This window comes from Helianthus annuus, chromosome 4 (assembly GCF_002127325.2).
Source record: "Helianthus annuus cultivar XRQ/B chromosome 4, HanXRQr2.0-SUNRISE, whole genome shotgun sequence".
In the NCBI taxonomy this organism is placed as follows: domain Eukaryota; kingdom Viridiplantae; phylum Streptophyta; class Magnoliopsida; order Asterales; family Asteraceae; genus Helianthus; species Helianthus annuus.
This window is the reverse complement of record NC_035436.2, coordinates 63,633,864-63,654,025: the sequence shown is the minus strand read 5'-3', so window position 1 is coordinate 63,654,025 and position 20,162 is coordinate 63,633,864. Positions and strand designations below refer to the sequence as shown.

At 37.1% G+C, this 20,162-nt stretch overlaps 2 protein-coding genes across 2 annotated transcripts; both read left to right on the top strand.

Moving 5' to 3' along the window:
- Positions 1–806: 806 nt before the first annotated feature.
- Positions 807–1,711, top strand: LOC110888590. The gene is made up of 2 exons (XM_022136110.1): positions 807–1,161; positions 1,227–1,711. The coding sequence occupies exons 1-2, from the start codon at positions 807–809 to the stop codon at positions 1,709–1,711; spliced, it is 840 nt and encodes a 279-aa protein (XP_021991802.1).
- Positions 1,712–1,898: 187 nt separating this feature from the next.
- On the top strand, positions 1,899–4,545 carry LOC110888589. Its single transcript, XM_022136109.2, has 4 exons — positions 1,899–1,991; positions 2,437–2,590; positions 2,688–3,124; positions 3,575–4,545. The coding sequence occupies exons 1-4, from the start codon at positions 1,899–1,901 to the stop codon at positions 4,241–4,243; spliced, it is 1,353 nt and encodes a 450-aa protein (XP_021991801.2). The 3' UTR covers positions 4,244–4,545.
- The last annotated feature ends 15,617 nt before the right edge of the window (positions 4,546–20,162 follow it).

The window sequence follows — 20,162 nt, the reverse complement described above, 5'->3', positions numbered from 1 at the left end:
TCATTGGCTTTGACATGTAAATCGAACGTCTGAAACTTGTCTTTTCCGCTGCTATACGTGACCACCAGAGCATCCCACAGTGTTTTTGCTGTAGGGAACTCGGTTAGGTTGCTAGCCAGCGAGGGTTCGATGTTTTGAATGAGCCACGAAAATACCACAAGGTCATCTTGTTCCCATTGTTCGTATTTTTCGTCTGTTTGGTCTGGTGGGTTTCCAGAGAGGTGAGAAAGTAGGGCTTTTGATTTTCCGCCAATAGCTACTCGAATCATTCTTGCCCAAAGGGCATAGTTCTGGCTGTTTAGTTTGATACTGATTTGTATGCTGTCGGATAGTTTGTGATTTGTGGTTTGGGTGTTAAGGCTGTTTTTGAGAATGTTTGGCTATTTGGGTTGAGAGGTCATCGTTTCTGACCAGGCCGCCGTCATCAAACATGGTGGCCAAGAAAGGTAGATGATGAGCAATGTTATGAGGATCTCTCACTGCTCTGATACCATGATAACAATGATAATCAGAGGTGATTGCATTTTATTGATATGTTTCTGTTGTGTTTTTACAAAGAAGAAGAAGCCTTTATTTATAGGCTATACAAGGAAACTATAAAAGGAAAAACAATAACTCTGATGACGGAATTTGAGGAGCTATGAGCTAGCAGTGAGGCTGTTTTTTGATAAACATGGGAATGATGTTAACTGACCCATAATTTTCTCTGCAATATTTTCCTTTTCTAACATCTGCCACTGATGACATGTCATCATTTCTTTTTTAATAAACACTTTACTTGTTTAAAAACATAAGGTAAGCAAACTATGACTACGAATGGGATTGTACTAGAAGTATTCAAAGAAGAAAACTATGAGTTTTGGAAAACATGTTTGAAAAGTTATCTAGTTGGTCAAGGCTTATGGGATGTGATCTCTAGAGATGCAAAATCTGAGGAGGAAGACGAACCACAAGAATGGCAAAGGAAGAACGCTCAGGCTTTGCATGCTATTCAACTCGCCTGTGGATCACAAGCTTACTCCAAGTACAAGAAGAATACGCATGTCTCTGCTAAATTTGCTTGGGAACATTTGGCTGAAATGGGTTCTAGCCCATCACAACATCCTGAGGTTATACTTAAACAAGATCAAGATGTATCTAGTGAAGTAGTTTGTCATTTTTGTAAGCCTTTTGTATTGTAATAATTCACCTCCGTTTTATTCTAAAACGTATGATATTGTTCACAGGGGCAAAAGACCACCATCTATATGAAGACCTATACAACGCTATTGAGGATGATGACATCAAAGAAGTGAATAAGATCCTTAAGGAGGACCCCAAAGCTACAACAACACGTGTATCTTCACATGGAGATACAGCTCTCCATATTGCAATCCTCTCTGGAAAAATAGATATTGCACTAGACTTAGTGAAGAAGATGCCCAAAGAAGGATTAGAACTTAGCAATGACTTTGGTGCCACTCCTCTATCTCTTGCTGCGATAACCGAAAAAATAAAATTGGCTAAAGCAATGGTGGAAAAGAATGACAAGTTGGTTACTATAAAAAAAGGAATTACTGACCAGAACTCCCTTCCTGTCATTGTGGCATCAATGTATGGTAGAAAGCATATGGTTCACTATCTCTACTCCAAGACTCCAAAAAGCCTGCTAGACGGATCAGATGGTGTGTTGCTTTTGAATAATTTGATCACCGCAGAATTCTATGGTTAGTGAGTTTAATTATGTGTTATCCACAATTTTTATTAACACAACCAGTAAAAAAGTATCTTGTTTCAGTCATCTCAGTGTTTCAAGAATCACTATAATAGGTACTAACAATGCTCTACTCTAAACCCTATAGATATTGCTTCCATGCTACTGTACTTGTTTCCAAAGCTAGGCATCATGGAGGATCACAATGGAGATTATGGTCTTCACAAATTGGCACACAAGCCTTCTGCATTTGCAAGCGGAAGCGCATTTCCATTTTGGAAACAATGGATCTATAAATGTGAGTAATTAATTACCTCTTATATACCTTTCTATGCTCTAACATTAGCTCAACGAGGAATCACATCCTTAGAATTTTATTAAAAATCTGGCATCATCTTGATGACCTCTTAGTTTTTGCCTTTTTGGTGATTTAGTGTCATCGAGCTATTTTTTTTCGTAATCTGGATTTACTTGAAGACTAAATGAGAAATGATAAATACTGATTCAATTTAGGAGTTGTGGAGTACATACTCGATTAGTACTATACGATTACAAGTCTCATGAAACCTCAAAGCTTTTAAGCTAGACCATGGGAGGCCTGCCCTTATGGGGTCAAGGGGCAATGCTCTTCGCTGGGGTTACATGGATAGCTAAAAGTTGCATATAAATGATCTTCAAAGTATGATTTCTTGCTGTATCAACTTCATTGATGGTTAGCTGTATGATTTCTATTATTCTAACAGGTGTGCGTATACATTCTCCATGGGATGCTAACACCAAAAGAACTAGGGGGGACAAATGGCTCTCAGCACGAAATAGATATCTCAGATGAAGAAGAATTCATTAGCCGGCCTAGCTTACTACATCGGCTAGGTTGGATCTTGCTACGGTTTTTAGGTATGTATGTCATAATTCTGAAACAAATGCACTTCTCTTTGTGTAAATTTATATGAAAGAAAGTGAGTGTGTAAAATGTGTTTAATTCTGCTTGCAGTACCCGATATCAAGAATTTGCATGACAAAAAGTTGGTCAATGATGAAGCAAGTAACCTCCTTGGTTGCATTTTTAAGGAAATAAGAGGCATGAGTGACTTAGAGCTTCAAAGAATGGAAATTGATAAGGTGGTGCACAATGCCATTAAGCATGGGATAGTTGAGTTCGTCGATGAACTACTAACATACAATCCAGACTTCATATGGAGGAAAGACAAAAGAGGAAGAACAATCTTTTCACATGCAATTATTCTTCGCCAAGAAAAAATATTCAGTCTTTTCTATAGATTGAGACCAAAGAAGAGCATAGTGGCGAGTCGACACGATATATTTCATAACAATTTTCTACATCTCGCAGCTAAACTCTCTCCTCCGGCGCAACTTGATCGTATTTCGGGAGCGGCCTTACAAATGCAGAGGGAACTTCAGTGGTATAAGGTAGAGCAAAGTTTCTTTCTTGGTATCTTTGGGAGATGATTTAAATTTTCTAATTTGTAGTTTAGAGATGTGGGTAATACTTCTAGGAATTCCTAGAAAAGTTATTGCACAAATAGTCAGTTCGCTACACCTATATACGATCAAGAAAAATTATACAATGTTTTTTTTTTATTGAGTTTACTGGTGTGGCAAGTGAACTTGGATAAGGAAAAATAGTGGAGTTCGCTCGTTTGACCAACAAACTCAAGCAAGTATGCTTGACACTTCAGCGGACTCCTAAAACCTTTGTCAAGGTTTGCATAAGTTCGCTGCCGATTTGTACAAAAACTTCCATAGAAATGTCTAAAATTGCTTATCACATCTCTAAATCATCTACAATTCCGAGTTAACTCGAGATGTTTTGGGAGAAATATTTTGAATTGTCTTTATGCATTTAACTAAACATTGTAGGAGGTGGAAAGTTTAGTACAACCTAAATACAAAGATCAAGTGAATGAAAGCCATAGAAAGCCCGACTCTTTATTCAGTCATGAACACAAGGAGCTTGCAAAAGAAGGCGAAAAATGGATGAAGAACACTGTTGGATCAAGTATGATCGTAGGAACTCTTATTGCTGCAGTCATGTTCACAACTGCCTTCACTATGCCTGGCGGGAATGAGGCCCAATCTGGCCTACCCATAATGTTAAACACTGACAGAAACACATTCTTGATATTTATGATATCAAATGGACTTTCTCTCTTTGCATCATCAACTTCCGTGTTGATGTTCTTAGGAATTCTCACTGCACGATACGCAGAGGATGATTTTCTTGTTTCCTTGCCCACCAAATTGATCTTTGGAATTGCGTGCCTTTTTGTTTCTATCGTTACCATGATAATATCATTTGCTGCTGCAATGTATCTTATGCTACATAAAATGTTATCCTGGGTCTCCATACCTCTTATTATACTATCTACTCTCCCGGTTGTTCTTTTCTCTGCACTTCAGTTTCCTCTCCTAATTGAAATGGTTATTCGCACATATGGTTCGACAATTTTTGACAAACATAAAAAACATGCCTCTTTTGTAAAGAAACCTTTGCAAACCTCCCACTACAAAAAAGAGGGCTTTCAGTGACAAATATCCCTCGGTGTAGGTGGAGCGATCCGACAGTGAAGGTTTATCGTGAAACATGGCGTGAATAAAGAATTTACGGACTAGGTGTGTTTACCAAAACGATCCTCAACGGAAGCTTCAGTAACGAATAGGTACCTCGTTGTCAGAACCAAGGCTTGTTTCACTGAAGGATCACGATGGTAAGTTAATAATGGTCTCGATCATGATGGTAGTGTGTGTTTGCTCATGATAGTATTTGTCCATTGTAATCCCATGATTATTAATTATTCTTTAATATAAATTCTTGATCATTTTGAATAAACTGTTTCTATATTCATTCATTTTAGTTTGTTGTTGACCCAAAATATTTTATTTTAAATAAATAAACAAATATTGTTTTATTTTAAATATTAGATTTACTCACCATTTTGTGTTAACCCAAAATATTTTTACGTATGGTAGAGGTGAACAAGTTTGAAGCGATGAGGACAATGACATGTAGGGATATGCTTAGATAATAAACCAGATTATTTTGTTTATGTTTTGTTATTTGGTTTTGTGACATTTGCTTAATTCGAATATGGATAATATTTATTTTTAATTAGTTGTCATGAGCTGTGAACAATCATCATGCCCCAGTCACCTTATCCGCTGCAGGTTGGGGTGTGATAGATACAAGGAGTCTAACGAAATTTTGCTACATAGAGAATAGTTATGTGTCAGTTTTGCACTAGATAGGGAGACTACTTTTTGTTTTTTGCTTCTCTAGTTGACTAGATTTCCCCCGACCATGGTGAAGTATCCTGAGGTTGTCCTTCTCGTTCCTTTATCCTCTGTCCAGTCGGCGTCTGTATATGCTTGGATTTCTGGGTGCCCATTTGATTTGAAAAGTATACTATGACCCGTTGTTCCCTTGAGATACTTGGTGATTCTTAAAACTACTTCCATGTGACTTTCTTGGGGCTGGTGCATAAAGTGACTCACCACTCCTACTGCATAAGCTATATCTGGGCGAGTGTGGGATAGGTATATCAGCTTTACCACCATTCGTTGATCTCTCCTTATCTGCTAGTTCTGCTCCATCTTCCATGTATAGGCCGTGGTTAACCACCATTTGGGTGTCCGCAGGTTTGCACTCAATCATTCTGGTTTTGGCTAAGAGATCAAGAATATATTTCTTCTGACAGATAAAAATCCCTTGTTTAGATCTTTGAACTTTAATTCCAAAAAAAGTAGTCTCTTTGAACTTTAATCCCTTGTTTAATCTTCCCAGGTCTTTCATCTCGAACTCCAAAAAAAGTTTATCTCTTAACATTGACATTTACTCTTCATCGTTCCCTGTAAGTATCATGTCATCAACGTAGATAATTAAGCAGGTCACAAGATTGGCACTTCGTTTCAAAAATAGAGTATGGTCAGAATTGCTTTGTTTGAAGCCATATTTCTTCATAGCAAGAGTAAACCTCCCAAACCAAGCTCTAGGGGACTGCTTAACCCCATACAGAGATTTCTTTAACCGATATATTTCTCCAACCTTAAAATTCTCATTGAATCCCGGTGGGGCATCCATATAGACCTCCTCATTTAGTTCTCCGTGAAGGAAGGCATTTTTTACATCAAATTGATGAAGAGGCCAACCTTTATTGGCGGCTATTGAAAAAGAAACTCTGATTGTGTCGATTTTGGCTACTGGGGAGAAGGTTTCAGAGTAGTCAATTCCATAAGTCTGAGTATAACCCTTTGCAACCAGTCGTGCTTTGTATCTTTCAATCGTTCCATTAGGTCTGTGTTTGATTGAAAACACCTAACCATATCCCACTGGTTTTTTTCCTGGTGGTGGAAGGGTGCATTTCTCCCATGTGTTATTCTTCTTGAGTGCTTCCATTTCGGTCTCCATGGCCTTTTTCCACTCTTTTGACTTCAAGGCTTCTTGTGTTGTAGATGGCGTTTGTTAAGAGCACAAGGCAGCTACAAATGCTTTAGCTTCCTTAGACAAATTCCCAGTGGCAATGTTTGCCAAAGGGTACCTAGACCTTGGAGCCACCTTTTCTGGTGAGTATCTCTTGGGAGGAACCCCTTTATTTTCTCTTGGAGGGAGAGACTATCTTCCGGTTGTCTCTGTTACAACTGGTTCAACATGTTCAACAACTGGTTCAACCTCTTCAACATCTGGTTCAATCTATTCAACATTTGGTTCAACATGTTCTATAAGTTCTGTTGTTGTCGGTTCTATGTGTTCCTCTGTTGTCTCATAGTTATAAGACGTAGGACATTCAGGGCTCTCAGTATTTCTTATCTCTGGTATCACGTTGGATGGACTTTCTTTATTGGTACTGTGCTCTGCAGATTGTGTGGCTGTGTTTGAAGGTGATTGACATGAAGTACTGTGATGGTCTTCTGTTGTTACTTCTTCAGATGATGGAAGTTGAGTTAGCCAACTCAGAGTGTCTATACATTCATTCTCCCCCTGACCACTGAGTTGGGTGTTATAAAAGTATTTTGTTTCAAAAAAGTCACAATTCATTGTGGTGAACATTTGACGAGTTTTTGGATTATGACACCGGTAACCTATTTGATCGATCCCATAGCCACAAATACACATTTCTCAGCACATGGGCCAAGCTTGTTTATGTTGGTTTTTGGTATGTGGACAAATGTTGTACAACCGAAGATTCGAGGTTCAAGTGTAAGAGGATGGGGAATACTAGCAGACTTAGATAGACAATCTAAGAGAGTCTTAAACTTAAGAGCTTTGGTGGGAAGCCGATTTAAGAGATACACAGAGGTTGCAACCGCCTCCGACCAGAAAGATGTAAGTACATGAGATTCAATTAGAAGAGCTCGAGTCATTTCAAGAATAATATGGTTTTTCCGTTTGGAAACACCGTTATGTGCGGGGTTATGAGAACAAGAGGTTTGATGAACTAATCTTTTGGTTTTAAAGAATTGTTTCATGGATGTATTGAAAAATTCCTCCTCATTATCGGATCGAAGGATTTGGATTTCCCTTTTGAATTGAGTGTGAATCATGGCATAAAACGTGGTAAATTTTCATAAACTTCGGCTTAGTTTTCTAAAAAAAATATACCCATTTCATACAAGTGCAATCATCCACGAATACTAGAAAGTACCGAAAACCCTGCCCCCCATAACAGAAGCAGGACCCCACACATCAGAATGGATTAGTGAAAAAGGTAAATCAACTTTCGTATTGCTAGGTTTAAATGGTTGTCGATGGCTTTTGGCACGAAAACATGTTTCACAATCTATTTTACCATTTGAAGGGAAGAGTTTTGGAAACAAAAGATGCGAATAACCAATGGATGGGTGTCCCAAACGTGTATGCCATAGCCATGCTTCCCAGTTTTCAGTTCCATGTGCCAACATCACAGTACCCTATTGAGCCACTTCATCCACGTAGTATAATCCTTGGCGCTCAGAACCACATCCAATAATCACTCACGTCTTGATATCCTAAAGGAGGCAAACGTAGGATGCATTAGTACCATGCAATTATGTGACAACTGTCAAATTTGCATGCATCCATACAATTTTTAAACAATGATTAGTGCTTAATGACTGTGCTGAATTACAAGTAATGACTTGATTTGCTTTTCGATCATTGCCATATACATACATGTGCATCATATATTGCAAATGACATATCATTACTGCATGCAAACTTTGTTGACTCGAATGAGGCACGAAACACCGGCAACACAGTTAACAGACAAATCAGAAAAATGTTGACGGAGTTCAGAACATAGACAGACATGGTATTGAGATACAGAATGAGCCAGAAACCAAGAGTTACACTAGTATAGTGTGTAGGAAAGTAAGGATCACAAAACTGCCTTCCTAGAGATAGTTTAAGTGCCGGAAGGTGCCTAAAACTCACATAAACCGCAGAATTCTGTAGAAAATCAGCAAATTCAGCATTTGAACACTCTAATATCATGCAGAAATGTGGATAAATGGTCCTGAATGCTTTCCTAAGTGTCGGGAATCAAAACTATCATAAAAGGGTACATAAAGCACACTAAACTGCATAGTTTAGCACCTTAATGAACCGGTAACCAACCGAACAACTGGACACTACCCGAAATACCAAATTTTCACTAGAAGCACTGTTTTAACATTACCAAGCTAGTTATGATCCTGGAACAACATAACACACTATATAAATATCAACTAACTAAATCCCTAACTAACACTTGATTTCTAACTATAAACTAACAACCCTCGGTAAAACCGACACCCTCATAATAGTTCTGACACCCTAATATATTTTTAAAATGTCTCAACATGTCTTTATATGCACCCGTATATGAAAACCGAGCCCCAAAATATATTATAATATATATAATAAATTAAAAACACTAAAAATTAAGCTGAGGCGGGCCGCGTAGGGCGTCACCTCAACCTAAGGCAGGCCGCATTAATAGGTAAATGGACTCCGCTGAAATCTTAAGTTCATGCGGGCCGCGTACGTATTCGTTTAAGTTCATGCGGGCCGCGAGCGATCTGGAATGTGGCGCAGCCCTGGGCCGCCACGTGGCCCAACACACGGCGAAGCTATACGATGACCGGGCCAAGCTACGCAGTTGACCGGAGTCAATGCGGGCCGCGTAAGCCCTGCCCATATTCCACGCGGGCCGCGAGGAAGTCCGAATTCAGCCCTATAAATAGCACGCGTCGGGTCTTCAGTCCGTCATTCAAAATCTTTCTTTCTTTCTTGATTTTCTGTAGTGGCATTACTATACCCGGGCATTATACCCCCTAAAATAGCGAGGTTCTGCTACGATGTAAGTATTATAACCCCTGGAGACGTATTAGATACGCTGCCCGATTGATCTAGGGTTCCGTAACGGCTGTCGTGGTTCTGCCCGACATAGTCGTTGGAATGCCGTCTCGGGGAGGGTATTACTAATGTTAAAATGGGTTATTATACTAACACACGTGCATTTGTGTAAATTATAGATATTCACCAGAAAACCTTAAAGAATAACCTAAGACAGCAATGTGAGTAATCTCCTTTTTGTTAACAGTTTTTACAAAACCTTAACCTTTTTACAATGCAATTTAGCAGTGATTGAGTCTTTGTAATTCTACAATTACTGCCGGTATGTTGGGGTTTTGTATACAAAATGTGAGTAACGTTACCATTGGACGAAGAGTTAGCCAATGTGTAATATGACCCACAAGTCATGATTGACAGTACTGAATGAGTAATTGGGTAGATATAAACATTGTAATCGCCCTCAATACTGTTTAAATTAAATTAATATTTCCTGCTTAAACTGGGATTCACTCACCAGTATTTCCCACTGACAAAACCTTTTTAAAACGCGTTTCAGGTAACACAATGTGAAAGCCAATTAGAAGCCAGCTGGACAGCACTGAAGGCTTGGAAAAGTGGCTATAAAAGTTACCTAAATAAAAGAAAGCGTTTATTTCAATAAAGTGGGATTTATCCCTGTAAACCAGTTTGTAATAAAAACTTGGGTTTTACCCATTGTGTAATATTATAAAATATGGTGGTTTACTCTGATTTAATATTTCCTAACTACGGTCCTGATGAAAATTTCCGCTACCAAATAAGTAATTAACATGATACCACCGAAACTGGCTCACGACCGCCCGTTCCCGGGAACCAGGGATCGGGGGTTGTGACAGAAGGTGGTATCAGAGCTATGCCACTGATTCAGCCACAGAAGTGTTCTGCTGACATCAAAATTCAAAGTGTTAGGAAATAAATTATGGAAATACGTGTATAATTGTATTTCTTGCTATGTGTTATCTGACTATTTGTTAGTTTACAGTATGAGCGACCAAGGACCTTCTGACACCTATCGTCAACTGTCTGGTTCGCCTAGGAGCGAAGGCACCTCCTCTTCTCAGCCTGCCCTCTCAGGGTATTCTGCTGACACAGAAGAAGGAATCTTTGTGTTTAAGGCTCAGTCTGAAGAGCCATTTCCTCAGAAAAAGAGGGGATGGTTTAGTAGGGGAGCGCACGAGGCTAGGAAAAGAATGAAAAAGTTGCAGGAACAGCGAGTGTTAGCCGCAGCAACAAGAGAGACTGATGCTTATAATCAGGATATGCTCAATAGGGGTATCGCTAATATTCATATTTTAGCAACCACTGCTGCTGACCCGAACCTGGAACAAATGCTAGCACCCCAACCATAGAATCCTGACCAACCCATGGAAGTAGAAAACCAGATAGAAATGCCTGATTACAACCCGGAGGAGATACCTAGGGTACCTGCACCAGATCCCCTAGACCCAAACAACTACGACCCATGGTGGGACGATGTTAGGGACTACGTGCAATAGAACCCAATACAGGAAAATGTGCCAATGCCCAACTTAGGAGCTTACCCAGGGTTAGATCCTCAAGATCCCTACAACATTAGTGATGCATATGTTAGGGAAATTTTAGAGAATCCATACCCGTACCAGGCCCCTATGCCTCCGAATCAGGAACCCGTACCACAAATTCCAAACCCAGTCCTAGAACCTGCACCCCCAATGAGTGCAGAAAATGTCGAAGAACTTAGGACTTTTGGGGAGGAAATTTTAGAAAGCATTGAGAGAATGCGACAGGTGGGAGAACGCGTCGTATGGAAATACGATGAGCGTAATATGGATTTTTGGATGAATCCATATCAGTGAATGCGATGGCAGGAACGGTAGTAGTAATAATAATAATATAATATAATAATATATATGTGTGTATGTGAAAAAAAAACAATACGGATGTCTACTATTAGTATTGTAGCTTTACATTTCAGTTGGTATTGTAATTTAAATTTCAGTACTAGTGTGTAATGATGCATACTATATAAATAGAGTAAAAGTCGCAATGCTCAACGCTTTTGGTTAAAAGTGCGTGTCATGTGATTGGCTATATTCAAATATTAATTGTGATATTAATATTTGGTAATTGTTTAAAATTCAGATGGCCGACGAAGGAAATCAAGATAATCTGAATAACGATAACCAGGGTAACATTAACATGGTTAATGAGAATCCGAACAACAATAACAATGGAAACCAAATGGATAATAGTGTCGTTCAACACATAGTGGCACAAGGAATTATAGATGCAATGCCATTTATTATTCAAACGGTTCAAGAAGCGAATAATAAAAGTAAGCATAGTAGTAAACGACCAAGTGAACCAGAACATAGCGTGAACAATAGACTCGTACTTCAAGCGCCCATTCCCAAAAGAAGAAGAACCATGCCATATGGTTGTTCTTACAAAGAATTCTGGTTCTGTAAACCAATAGAATTCTCGGGCAATGAAGGACCAATTGCACCCTTACGCTGGATAGAGAAAACTGAGGTTGTTCTAAAAATAAGCAAATGTGCTGAAGAAGATAAGATAATGTTTGCTTCAAATCTGTTTAAAAAGGCAGCCTTAGAATGGTGGAACACTATCCTCCAGTCCAGAGGAAGTGATAGGGTTTATAACATGGAATGGGAGGAATTTAAAAACATGGTAGAAAGGAAATTCTGCCCTCCCAATGAAAAGGAACAGATAGCAAATAAGTTCCTGAATCTTAGAATGACCGGGGTAGATAGTAAGGGTTACACTACCACATTCTTTGAATATGCTAGGATAGTACCAACCCTTGCATCACCAGAACCAGTGTTAATCTCTCGTTATATCTGGGGATTAATTGGAGAGATTAGACATGTAGTCAAGGCAGTTAGACCTCAAACTATAGAAGAAGCTGTAGAACTAGCCAATACCTTGACAGATGAGTTAATCCGTACTAGGGAAGAAGATCAGAGGAGAAACTTAACTCAGAGGCTTACTCAAGAATTCCGTTCTGGGAATTCCAACCGTAGGAATGCAGGGTCTACATCTGCACCTTATTGCAAGTATTGCAAAAGGAAGCATTCTGGAAAATGCTCCATATATTGCAATTTTTGCAAAATGTCAGGTCACAAGGAAGAAGACTGTAGAAAGAAAGCCAACAACCGAATATGCTTCAACTATGGAGAAAAAGGTCATATCAAGCCAAACTGTCCGAAATTGGCTCCAGCTGCAAATAACAAGAATCCTAAAAATGCTAGAGCATTCGTTCTAACTGCAGACGAAGCTAGAATGATTTCGGACGTCATTGCTGGTACGTTTTTAGTTAATGATATTTTTGCTAAAGTATTATATGACTCTGGTGCCAACCAAAGTTTTATTAATACTTCACTTTGCAAACTCCTAAATCAATCATTAACTAAACTACCACAAGAATGTCTAGTAGAGACAGCAAATGGAGAAACCGTTAAGATTTCTGTAGTCTTGCAAGGAGCAAGAATAGAAATTTTTAATCAAAAAATTATTGCAAACCTTTACCCAATGAATCTGGTAGGATTTGATGTCGTGTTAGGAATGGATTGGTTAATAGCCAATAAAGCTAATATCTTATGTGATCAAAAGTCAATTCAGATAAAATCACCAAGAGGTGAAAAGATCACAATTAAAGGAGATAAACCATCTAGATCCACTAAATTCATCTCTGTGATGAAAACTGCAAGTTATATAAGGAAAGGATCAATAGTGTATTTGATTTCTATAATCACTAACACTAAAGGAAAAGAATTAAAAGATATTCCAGTAGTGTCCCAGTTTTCAAATGTCTTTCCAGAAGAATTGCCAGGACTACCGCCAGACAGAGAAGTTGAATTCAGAATTCACCTGTTACCAGGGATAGCACCGATTGCCAAAGCACCTTATCGTTTAGCACCCGCTGAAATGCAGGAACTGAAGAAGCAATTAGACGAATTGTTGGAGAAAGGATTTATATAGCCAAGCTCATCACCATGGGGAGCACCGATTTTATTTGTCAAAAAGAAGGACGGATCAATGCGTATGTGCATTGACTACCGTGAATTAAACAAAGTCACGATTAAGAATCGATATCCATTACCGAGGATCGATGATTTGTTTGATCAACTTCAAGGAGCTCGATTTTTCTCTAAAATCGATTTAAGATCCGGATATCATCAATTAAAGGTACAGGAAGAGGACATTCCTAAAACCGCATTCAGAACGAGGTATGGTCATTATGAATTTACTGTCATGCCATTTGGTTTAACCAATGCCCCAGCCGCATTTATGGACATGATGAACCGAATATGTAAGCCATATTTGGATAAATTCATAATTGTCTTCATAGATGATATTCTAATTTACTCTAAAAGTAAAGAGGAGCATGCAAAGCATTTGCAATTACTTTTAAGTTTATTGAGAAAAGAAAAGCTTTATGCTAAGTTTTCAAAGTGCGAATTTTGGTTAGAACAGGTACAATTCCTCGGACATTTAGTTAACCATGAAGGAATTCATGTAGATCCAACAAAGATCGAGGCAATTACCCAATGGAAAACCCCAGAGTCACCAACTGAGGTTAGAAGTTTCTTAGGATTGGCCGGTTATTATAGAAGATTTATTCGAGATTTTTCTAGAATAGCCATCCCTTTAACAAAATTAACCTATAAATCTGTTAAATTTGAATGGGGACCAAAACAAGAAGAAGCCTTTAGAATTCATAAGCAAAGATTAACCCATACACCCATACTAGCGTTACCAGAAGGAACTGAAGACTTTGTAGTCTTTTGTGACGCTTCAAAGTTAGGTTATGGATGTGTATTAATGCAACGTCAAAAGGTTATAGCTTATGCCTCTAGACAGCTTAAGAGTCATGAAGAAAATTATTCAACCCATGATTTGGAATTAGGAGCTATAATTTTTGCCCTTAAAATTTGGAGACATTATCTTTATGGTAGTAAGTTTACCATATTCACAGATCATAAGAGTTTAAGGTATGTTTTTGGGCAAAAAGAGTTGAATATGAGACAAAGACGCTGGATGGAATTACTTAGTGATTATGATTGTGATATCCAGTATCATGTAGGAAAAGCAAATGTAGTGGCAGATGCTTTAAGTCGAAAGTATCATGAAAAGCCAAAAAGGGTACGTTCTCTTAAATTAAATCTACAAGTAGATTTAAACAATCAGATTAGAAAAGCACAAGAATCAGTAATCAAGGAGGATACTGAAAAATTAAAAGGAATGATTAAGGAATTAGAACAAGGAACAGATGGAATTTGGAAGTTCCATAAAAAGAGAATATGGATACCTAAATTAGGAAATTTACGTCACCGTATATTAGAAGAAGCCCATAAGTCTAAATATACGATGCATCCAGGAAGTGATAAAATGTACCAGGATTTAAGGAAAAATTTCTGGTGGATAGGAATGAAAAAGGATATAGCAGCTTATGTTTCTAAATGTTTAACTTGCTCACAAGTTAAAGCTGAACATCAGAAACCCTCAGGTTTGTTACAACAATTAGAAATGCCAGTTTGGAAATGGGAATTAATAACAATGGATTTTGTTACCAAATTACCCAAAACAAGAAAAGGTAATGATATAATCTGGGTGATTGTAGATAGGCTAACCAAGTCAGCTCATTTCTTACCAATGAAAGAAACCTTTAGTATGGGACAATTAGCCAAATTGTATGTAAATGAAATCGTTTCTTTACATGGCATTCCTTTATCAATCGTTTCTGATAGGGATAGCCGTTTTACTTCTCATTTTTGGTCAAGTTTCCAAAAAGCAATGGGAACTAAGTTGAACTTAAGCACAGCTTATCATCCTCAGACAGATGGACAAAGCGAAAGGACAATCCAGACGATGGAAGACATGCTTAGAGCTTGTGTAATTGATTTTGGAGGTAATTGGGACGAACACTTACCTTTGATAGAATTTTCTTATAGTAATAGTTATCACACAAGTATCAATGCTGCACCATTCGAAGCACTTTATGGGCGAAAGTGCAGAACCCCAGTCTGTTGGGCAGAAATTGGGGAACAGCAACTATCTGGACCTGAAATAGTACAAGAAACAACTGACAAAATCATTCAAGTCAAGGAACGACTGAAAGCAGCGCGTGATCGACAAAAGAGCTTCGCTGATAACAGACGCAAACCATTAGAATTTCAAGTAGGAGATAAAGTATTATTAAAAGTCTCTCCTTGGAAAGGAGTGGTAAGATTCATCAAAAGAGGAAAGCTAAGTCCCAGGTATATTGGACCTTTCAAAATTCTTAAAAGAATAGGACTTGTAGCCTATCAGCTACAACTGCCAGAGGAAGTGGCAGGAATACATGATGTATTTCATGTATCTAATCTCAAAATGTGTCTAGCTGATGAATCACTCGTAGTACCTCTCAAGGATATAAAGGTTAATGAACAACTCAAATTTGTAGAGAGGCCTCTACAAATTGAAGATAGGAAAATTAAGAATCTCAAACATAAGAGATTAGTTCTGGTCAAAGTAAAGTGGAACTCCAAAAGAGGACCTGAATACACATGGGAGCTTGAATCAGAAATGCAAAAGAAATATCCACACTTGTTCCAGTAGATCTCGAGGACGAGCTCTAAAACAAGGTGGGGAGGATATAACAACCCTCGGTAAAACCGACACCCTCATAATAGTTCTGACACCCTAATATATTTTTAAAATGTCTCAACATGTCTTTATATGCACCCGTATATGAAAACCGAGCCCCAAAATAGATTATAATATATATAATAAATTAAAAACACTAAAAATTAAGCTGAGGCGGGCCGCGTAGGGCCTCACCTCAACCTAAGGCGGGCCGCATTAATAGGTAAATGGACTCCGCTGAAATCTTAAGTTCATGCTGGCCGCGTACGTATTCGTTTAAGTTCATGCTGGCCGCGAGCGATCTGGAATGTGGCGCAGCCCTGGGCCGCCACGTGGCCCAACACACGACGAAGCTATACGATGACCGGGCCAAGCTACGCAGTTGACCGGAGTCAATACGGGCCGCGTAAGCCCTGCCCATATTCCACGCGGGCCGCGAGGAAGTCCGAATTCAGCCCTATAAATAGCACGCATCGGGTCTTCAGTCCGTCGTTCAAAATCTTTCTTTCTTTCTTAATTTTCTGTAGTGGCATTACTATACTCGGGCATTATACCCCCTAAAATAGCGAGGTTCTGCTACGATGTAAGTATTATAACCCCTGGAGACGTATTAGATACGCTGCCCGATTGATCTAGGGTTCCGTAACGGCTGTCGTGGTTCTGCCCGACGTAGTCGCTGGAATGCCGTCTCGGGGAGGGTATTACTAATGTTAAAATGGGTTATTATACTAACACACGTGCATTTGTGTAAATTATAGATATTCACCAGGAAACCTTAAAGAATAACCTAAGACAGCAATGTGAGTAATCTCCTTTTTGTTAACAGTTTTTACAAAACCTTAACCTTTTTACAATGCAATTTAGCAGTGATTGAGTCTTTGTAATTCTACAATTACTGCCGGTATGTTGGGGTTTTGTATACAAAATGTGAGTAACGTTGGGTTTTGTATACAAAATGTGAGTAACGTTACCATTGGACGAAGAGTTAGCCAATGTGTAATATGACCCACAAGTCAGGATTGACAGTACTGAATGAGTAATTGGGTAGATATAAACATTTTAATCGCCCTCAATACTGTTTAAATTAAATTAATATTTCCTGCTTAAACTGGGATTCACTCACCAGTATTTCCCACTGACAAAACCTTTTTAAAACGCGTTTCAGGTAACACAATGTGAAAGCCAATTAGAAGCCAGCTGGACAGCACTGAAGGCTTGGAAAAGTGGCTATAAAAGTTACCTAAATAAAAGAAAGCGTTTATTTCAATAAAGTGGGATTTATCCCTGTAAACCAGTTTGTAATAAAAACTTGGGTTTTACCCATTGTGTAATATTATAAAATATGGTGGTTTACTTTGATTTAATATTTCCTAACTACGGTCCTGATGAAAATTTCCGCTGCCAAATAAGTAATTAACATGATACCACCGAAACTGGCTCACGACCGCCCGTTCCCGGGAACCAGGGATCGGGGGTTGTGACACAACTTGTGGCCCCATTTGTGATTTGTTTAATTATTTTATTGGATTATGTTGGATCTTTGTTAAACATTAAAACCATTGGAAAAACTTAAGAAATGGGTTATAAGTATAACCTTAGTACACATAACCTTCATTTCTCATTCACACTCAACATACCACACCTCTCCTTCCTCTATTTCTTGTTCACGGCCGAGAACAACAACAACATAATCATCATCATTCAATCATCTTCATCCAATTCCAAGCATATACAAAGGTGTTAGAAGGTGCATAAGGAAGCTAGGAGCTTTCGGAAGTTGCAAGACCTTCTCCATTTTCTTTTATCCACTTCTTTTCTTCTCTTGATCATCCCTAGCCTTGAGCTAGTGGTAAGAACACTAATCTCTTCATTTTACATCTTGTTTAAGTGGTTAAAAGAAGATACATGATGTTAATCTTGAAGAACACTAAGAATCAAGAGAATGAAACATGAACATAAGCTTAAAATCATGAGAAATCTTGATGTTTATGTGTTATTATACTTGTTGATTGTTGTTTACTTATGTAAATGATGTAGATCATCATATTATCTTGCTAGGTCATGATTAAAAACATCATCTAGCAAGATGACAGGATGGAAGTGTTAAAGATTAATAGATCCTCACATAAATCATGAACTTGAAAGAATATATTGTTTTCTTGTAAAATGATGATCAAAGTAAGATGTAAGTCTTGAAATCTAAGATTTCAAGAATGATTTTTCAAGAACCCAAGTTAAAAATACAAAGTTTAATTAATCTTGGTTCTTAAAGAAATCAACCATGTTTTTAGAGGTTAAATATGTGTAGGAATATATATATAACAAGAGAAATCCAAGAAGAAACATTTTTAGAAAATGTGATTACAACTTGTAAATATCTAGATTCTTCAAAAATGATGTTTTTAAATAAACAACCACACTTTAACGGGTAACAAGACTTACTAAATACACTAGTAAGTTACTACACATTTTTATAATTTTTCAAGTTCATGAGTCAGTAGTTTATGCTTGTTTTTGGCAAGATGGTAAGTATAAATTGAATTGTTGAATGATTGTGTTGATTTACAAAAGAAAATGATATGCCTTGAAGGCGTGGAAACCTCCATTTTTAGGGGAATCTATGGCAAAATTTTTCTAAAAATTAAACACTTAGAAAAATATTTCTAAACAAATATTTACAAGTAGATTTCAAACCATAAATTTCTACATAAAGTTTGCCATAATTTTTGTTATAAAAATTATAAATATTGGAGGTTGGGTTTTATAAATAAAAGTGACTAAATATGTATTTAGGAATTATATATTTAGAAGTCACCCTGTGTGTGATTATTTGTATATTATGTGTATTAGTTATATTATTTTAGGACTTGAAATAATATAACTCATCAAAATACCAAAAATTACAATCCAAAATATTACCAAAAATTCCAAGGATTAAATATACAAAGAATACCCAAATTGTTGGTGGAACCGAACAAAGGAATATAACTTACAAAATATTCCGGAAAATTTATTAACAAGTGTATTATTGGTAAATAATATTTTGGATACCAAGAGAACAAAAATATGATTTTTACAATTATTACAAGATTATATCATATTTTTTGCTAGAAGAAAATACATTATTTTTGGGCAAATAAAAATATATATTTTCTTGGAATTATTAGAAGATGTATTATTTTTGAAAGAAATATATATTTTCTCAAACAAATATGAAATACATTATTTTTGGGAGAAAATGTATTTTCTTAAGTAAACTTGAAATATATTATTTTTGGAAGAAAATATATATTTTCACAAACAAACATGAAATACATTATTTTTGAGACAAAATGTATTTTCTTAAATAAACTAGAAATATATTATTTTTGGAAGGAAAATGGATTTATATATATTTTCTAAGTTAGACTTGGAAATATATTATTTTGAGACTTGTGTGAAATTTATAAGTATTTTTGCCAAGGGAAAAATTATAAATAATTTTTCTAAGTAATATTTCTTAAAATGTATATTTTAGAAATATATATATTGGTGAATTTTTATTAAAGATATTATTCCGGAAAAGTTAATACAAAATTAAGTATAATGATACTTAATAAACACAATAAAGTACGTATTCTCATACGTATATATACACACCGGAATACGACACCGATACATGGCAAAAATATACAAGTATAAGAATACGAATACAAATACACCCATGCTTGGGAAGGATAAACATGTATAAATACTTGGAAAGTAACGAGTTAAAATATATTATTTTAACTAATATTCCAAACTCTGAAAAATATAATTAAAGTTAAAATATTTATTATTTTAAAAAATAATTATATAACTTGGACTAATATTGAAGACACAATGAAGCGTAACTCAAAGACACAAATTAATACTAAGTCATGGCACGACCCGCTCGTCTAATAGATCATAGTACATTGTAGGTAGTCGTGTACACCCGAAGGAGCTTTGAGTTACAGTTGATTACGAAGAACGCAAAACCGTGAGTTCATGTTCCCCTTTTCTTTTAACTGTTTTCAGTTTTATAACTTCAGGGGTGAAGTACATGTTACAAACTGTTTACAAACGTTTATATGCGGTATGGTTAGCTAAAGAAGGGTACTGCTAGATCATGTGAGTGGTGGGTATAACGCTTAAGACCATTAATCCTCGTTGTAGGACCGAGGGACATGAGTGATAGATCTATTTGGGTGTAGCGAGCCCACACCCATGTGGACCGGGGTTTGGCCCATGAGGTGACTATGTCTTATTGCCAGAGACAAAATTTGCTAGGTTTGAGCCTTCCTACATCATGTCACACATATTAATGGCCTTGCAAACCATTAATGATCTGTTTTCCTTGTTGCTTTCATACCAGGGTTTGACAAATACATTCTTACTTATGATGATTACAAAGTTTATTCGAGCTCACACACTAAAGACATGAACTCGCCCAACTTTTGTTGATGTTTTCAAACT

What these genes read in the sequence shown, in the direction of transcription:
- LOC110888590 (XM_022136110.1), top strand. Translation starts at nt 807, where the DNA reads ATGACTACGAATGGGATTGTACTAGAAGTATTCAAAGAAGAAAACTAT. An exon ending in TGAAGTAGTTTGTCATTTTT is followed by an intron (nt 1,162 to 1,226) that starts GTAAGCCTTTTG and finishes TATTGTTCACAG; the next exon opens with GGGCAAAAGACCACCATCTA.
- LOC110888589 (XM_022136109.2), top strand. Translation starts at nt 1,899, where the DNA reads ATGGAGATTATGGTCTTCACAAATTGGCACACAAGCCTTCTGCATTTG. An exon ending in GAAACAATGGATCTATAAAT is followed by an intron (nt 1,992 to 2,436) that starts GTGAGTAATTAA and finishes TTATTCTAACAG; the next exon opens with GTGTGCGTATACATTCTCCA. An exon ending in GATCTTGCTACGGTTTTTAG is followed by an intron (nt 2,591 to 2,687) that starts GTATGTATGTCA and finishes TTCTGCTTGCAG; the next exon opens with TACCCGATATCAAGAATTTG.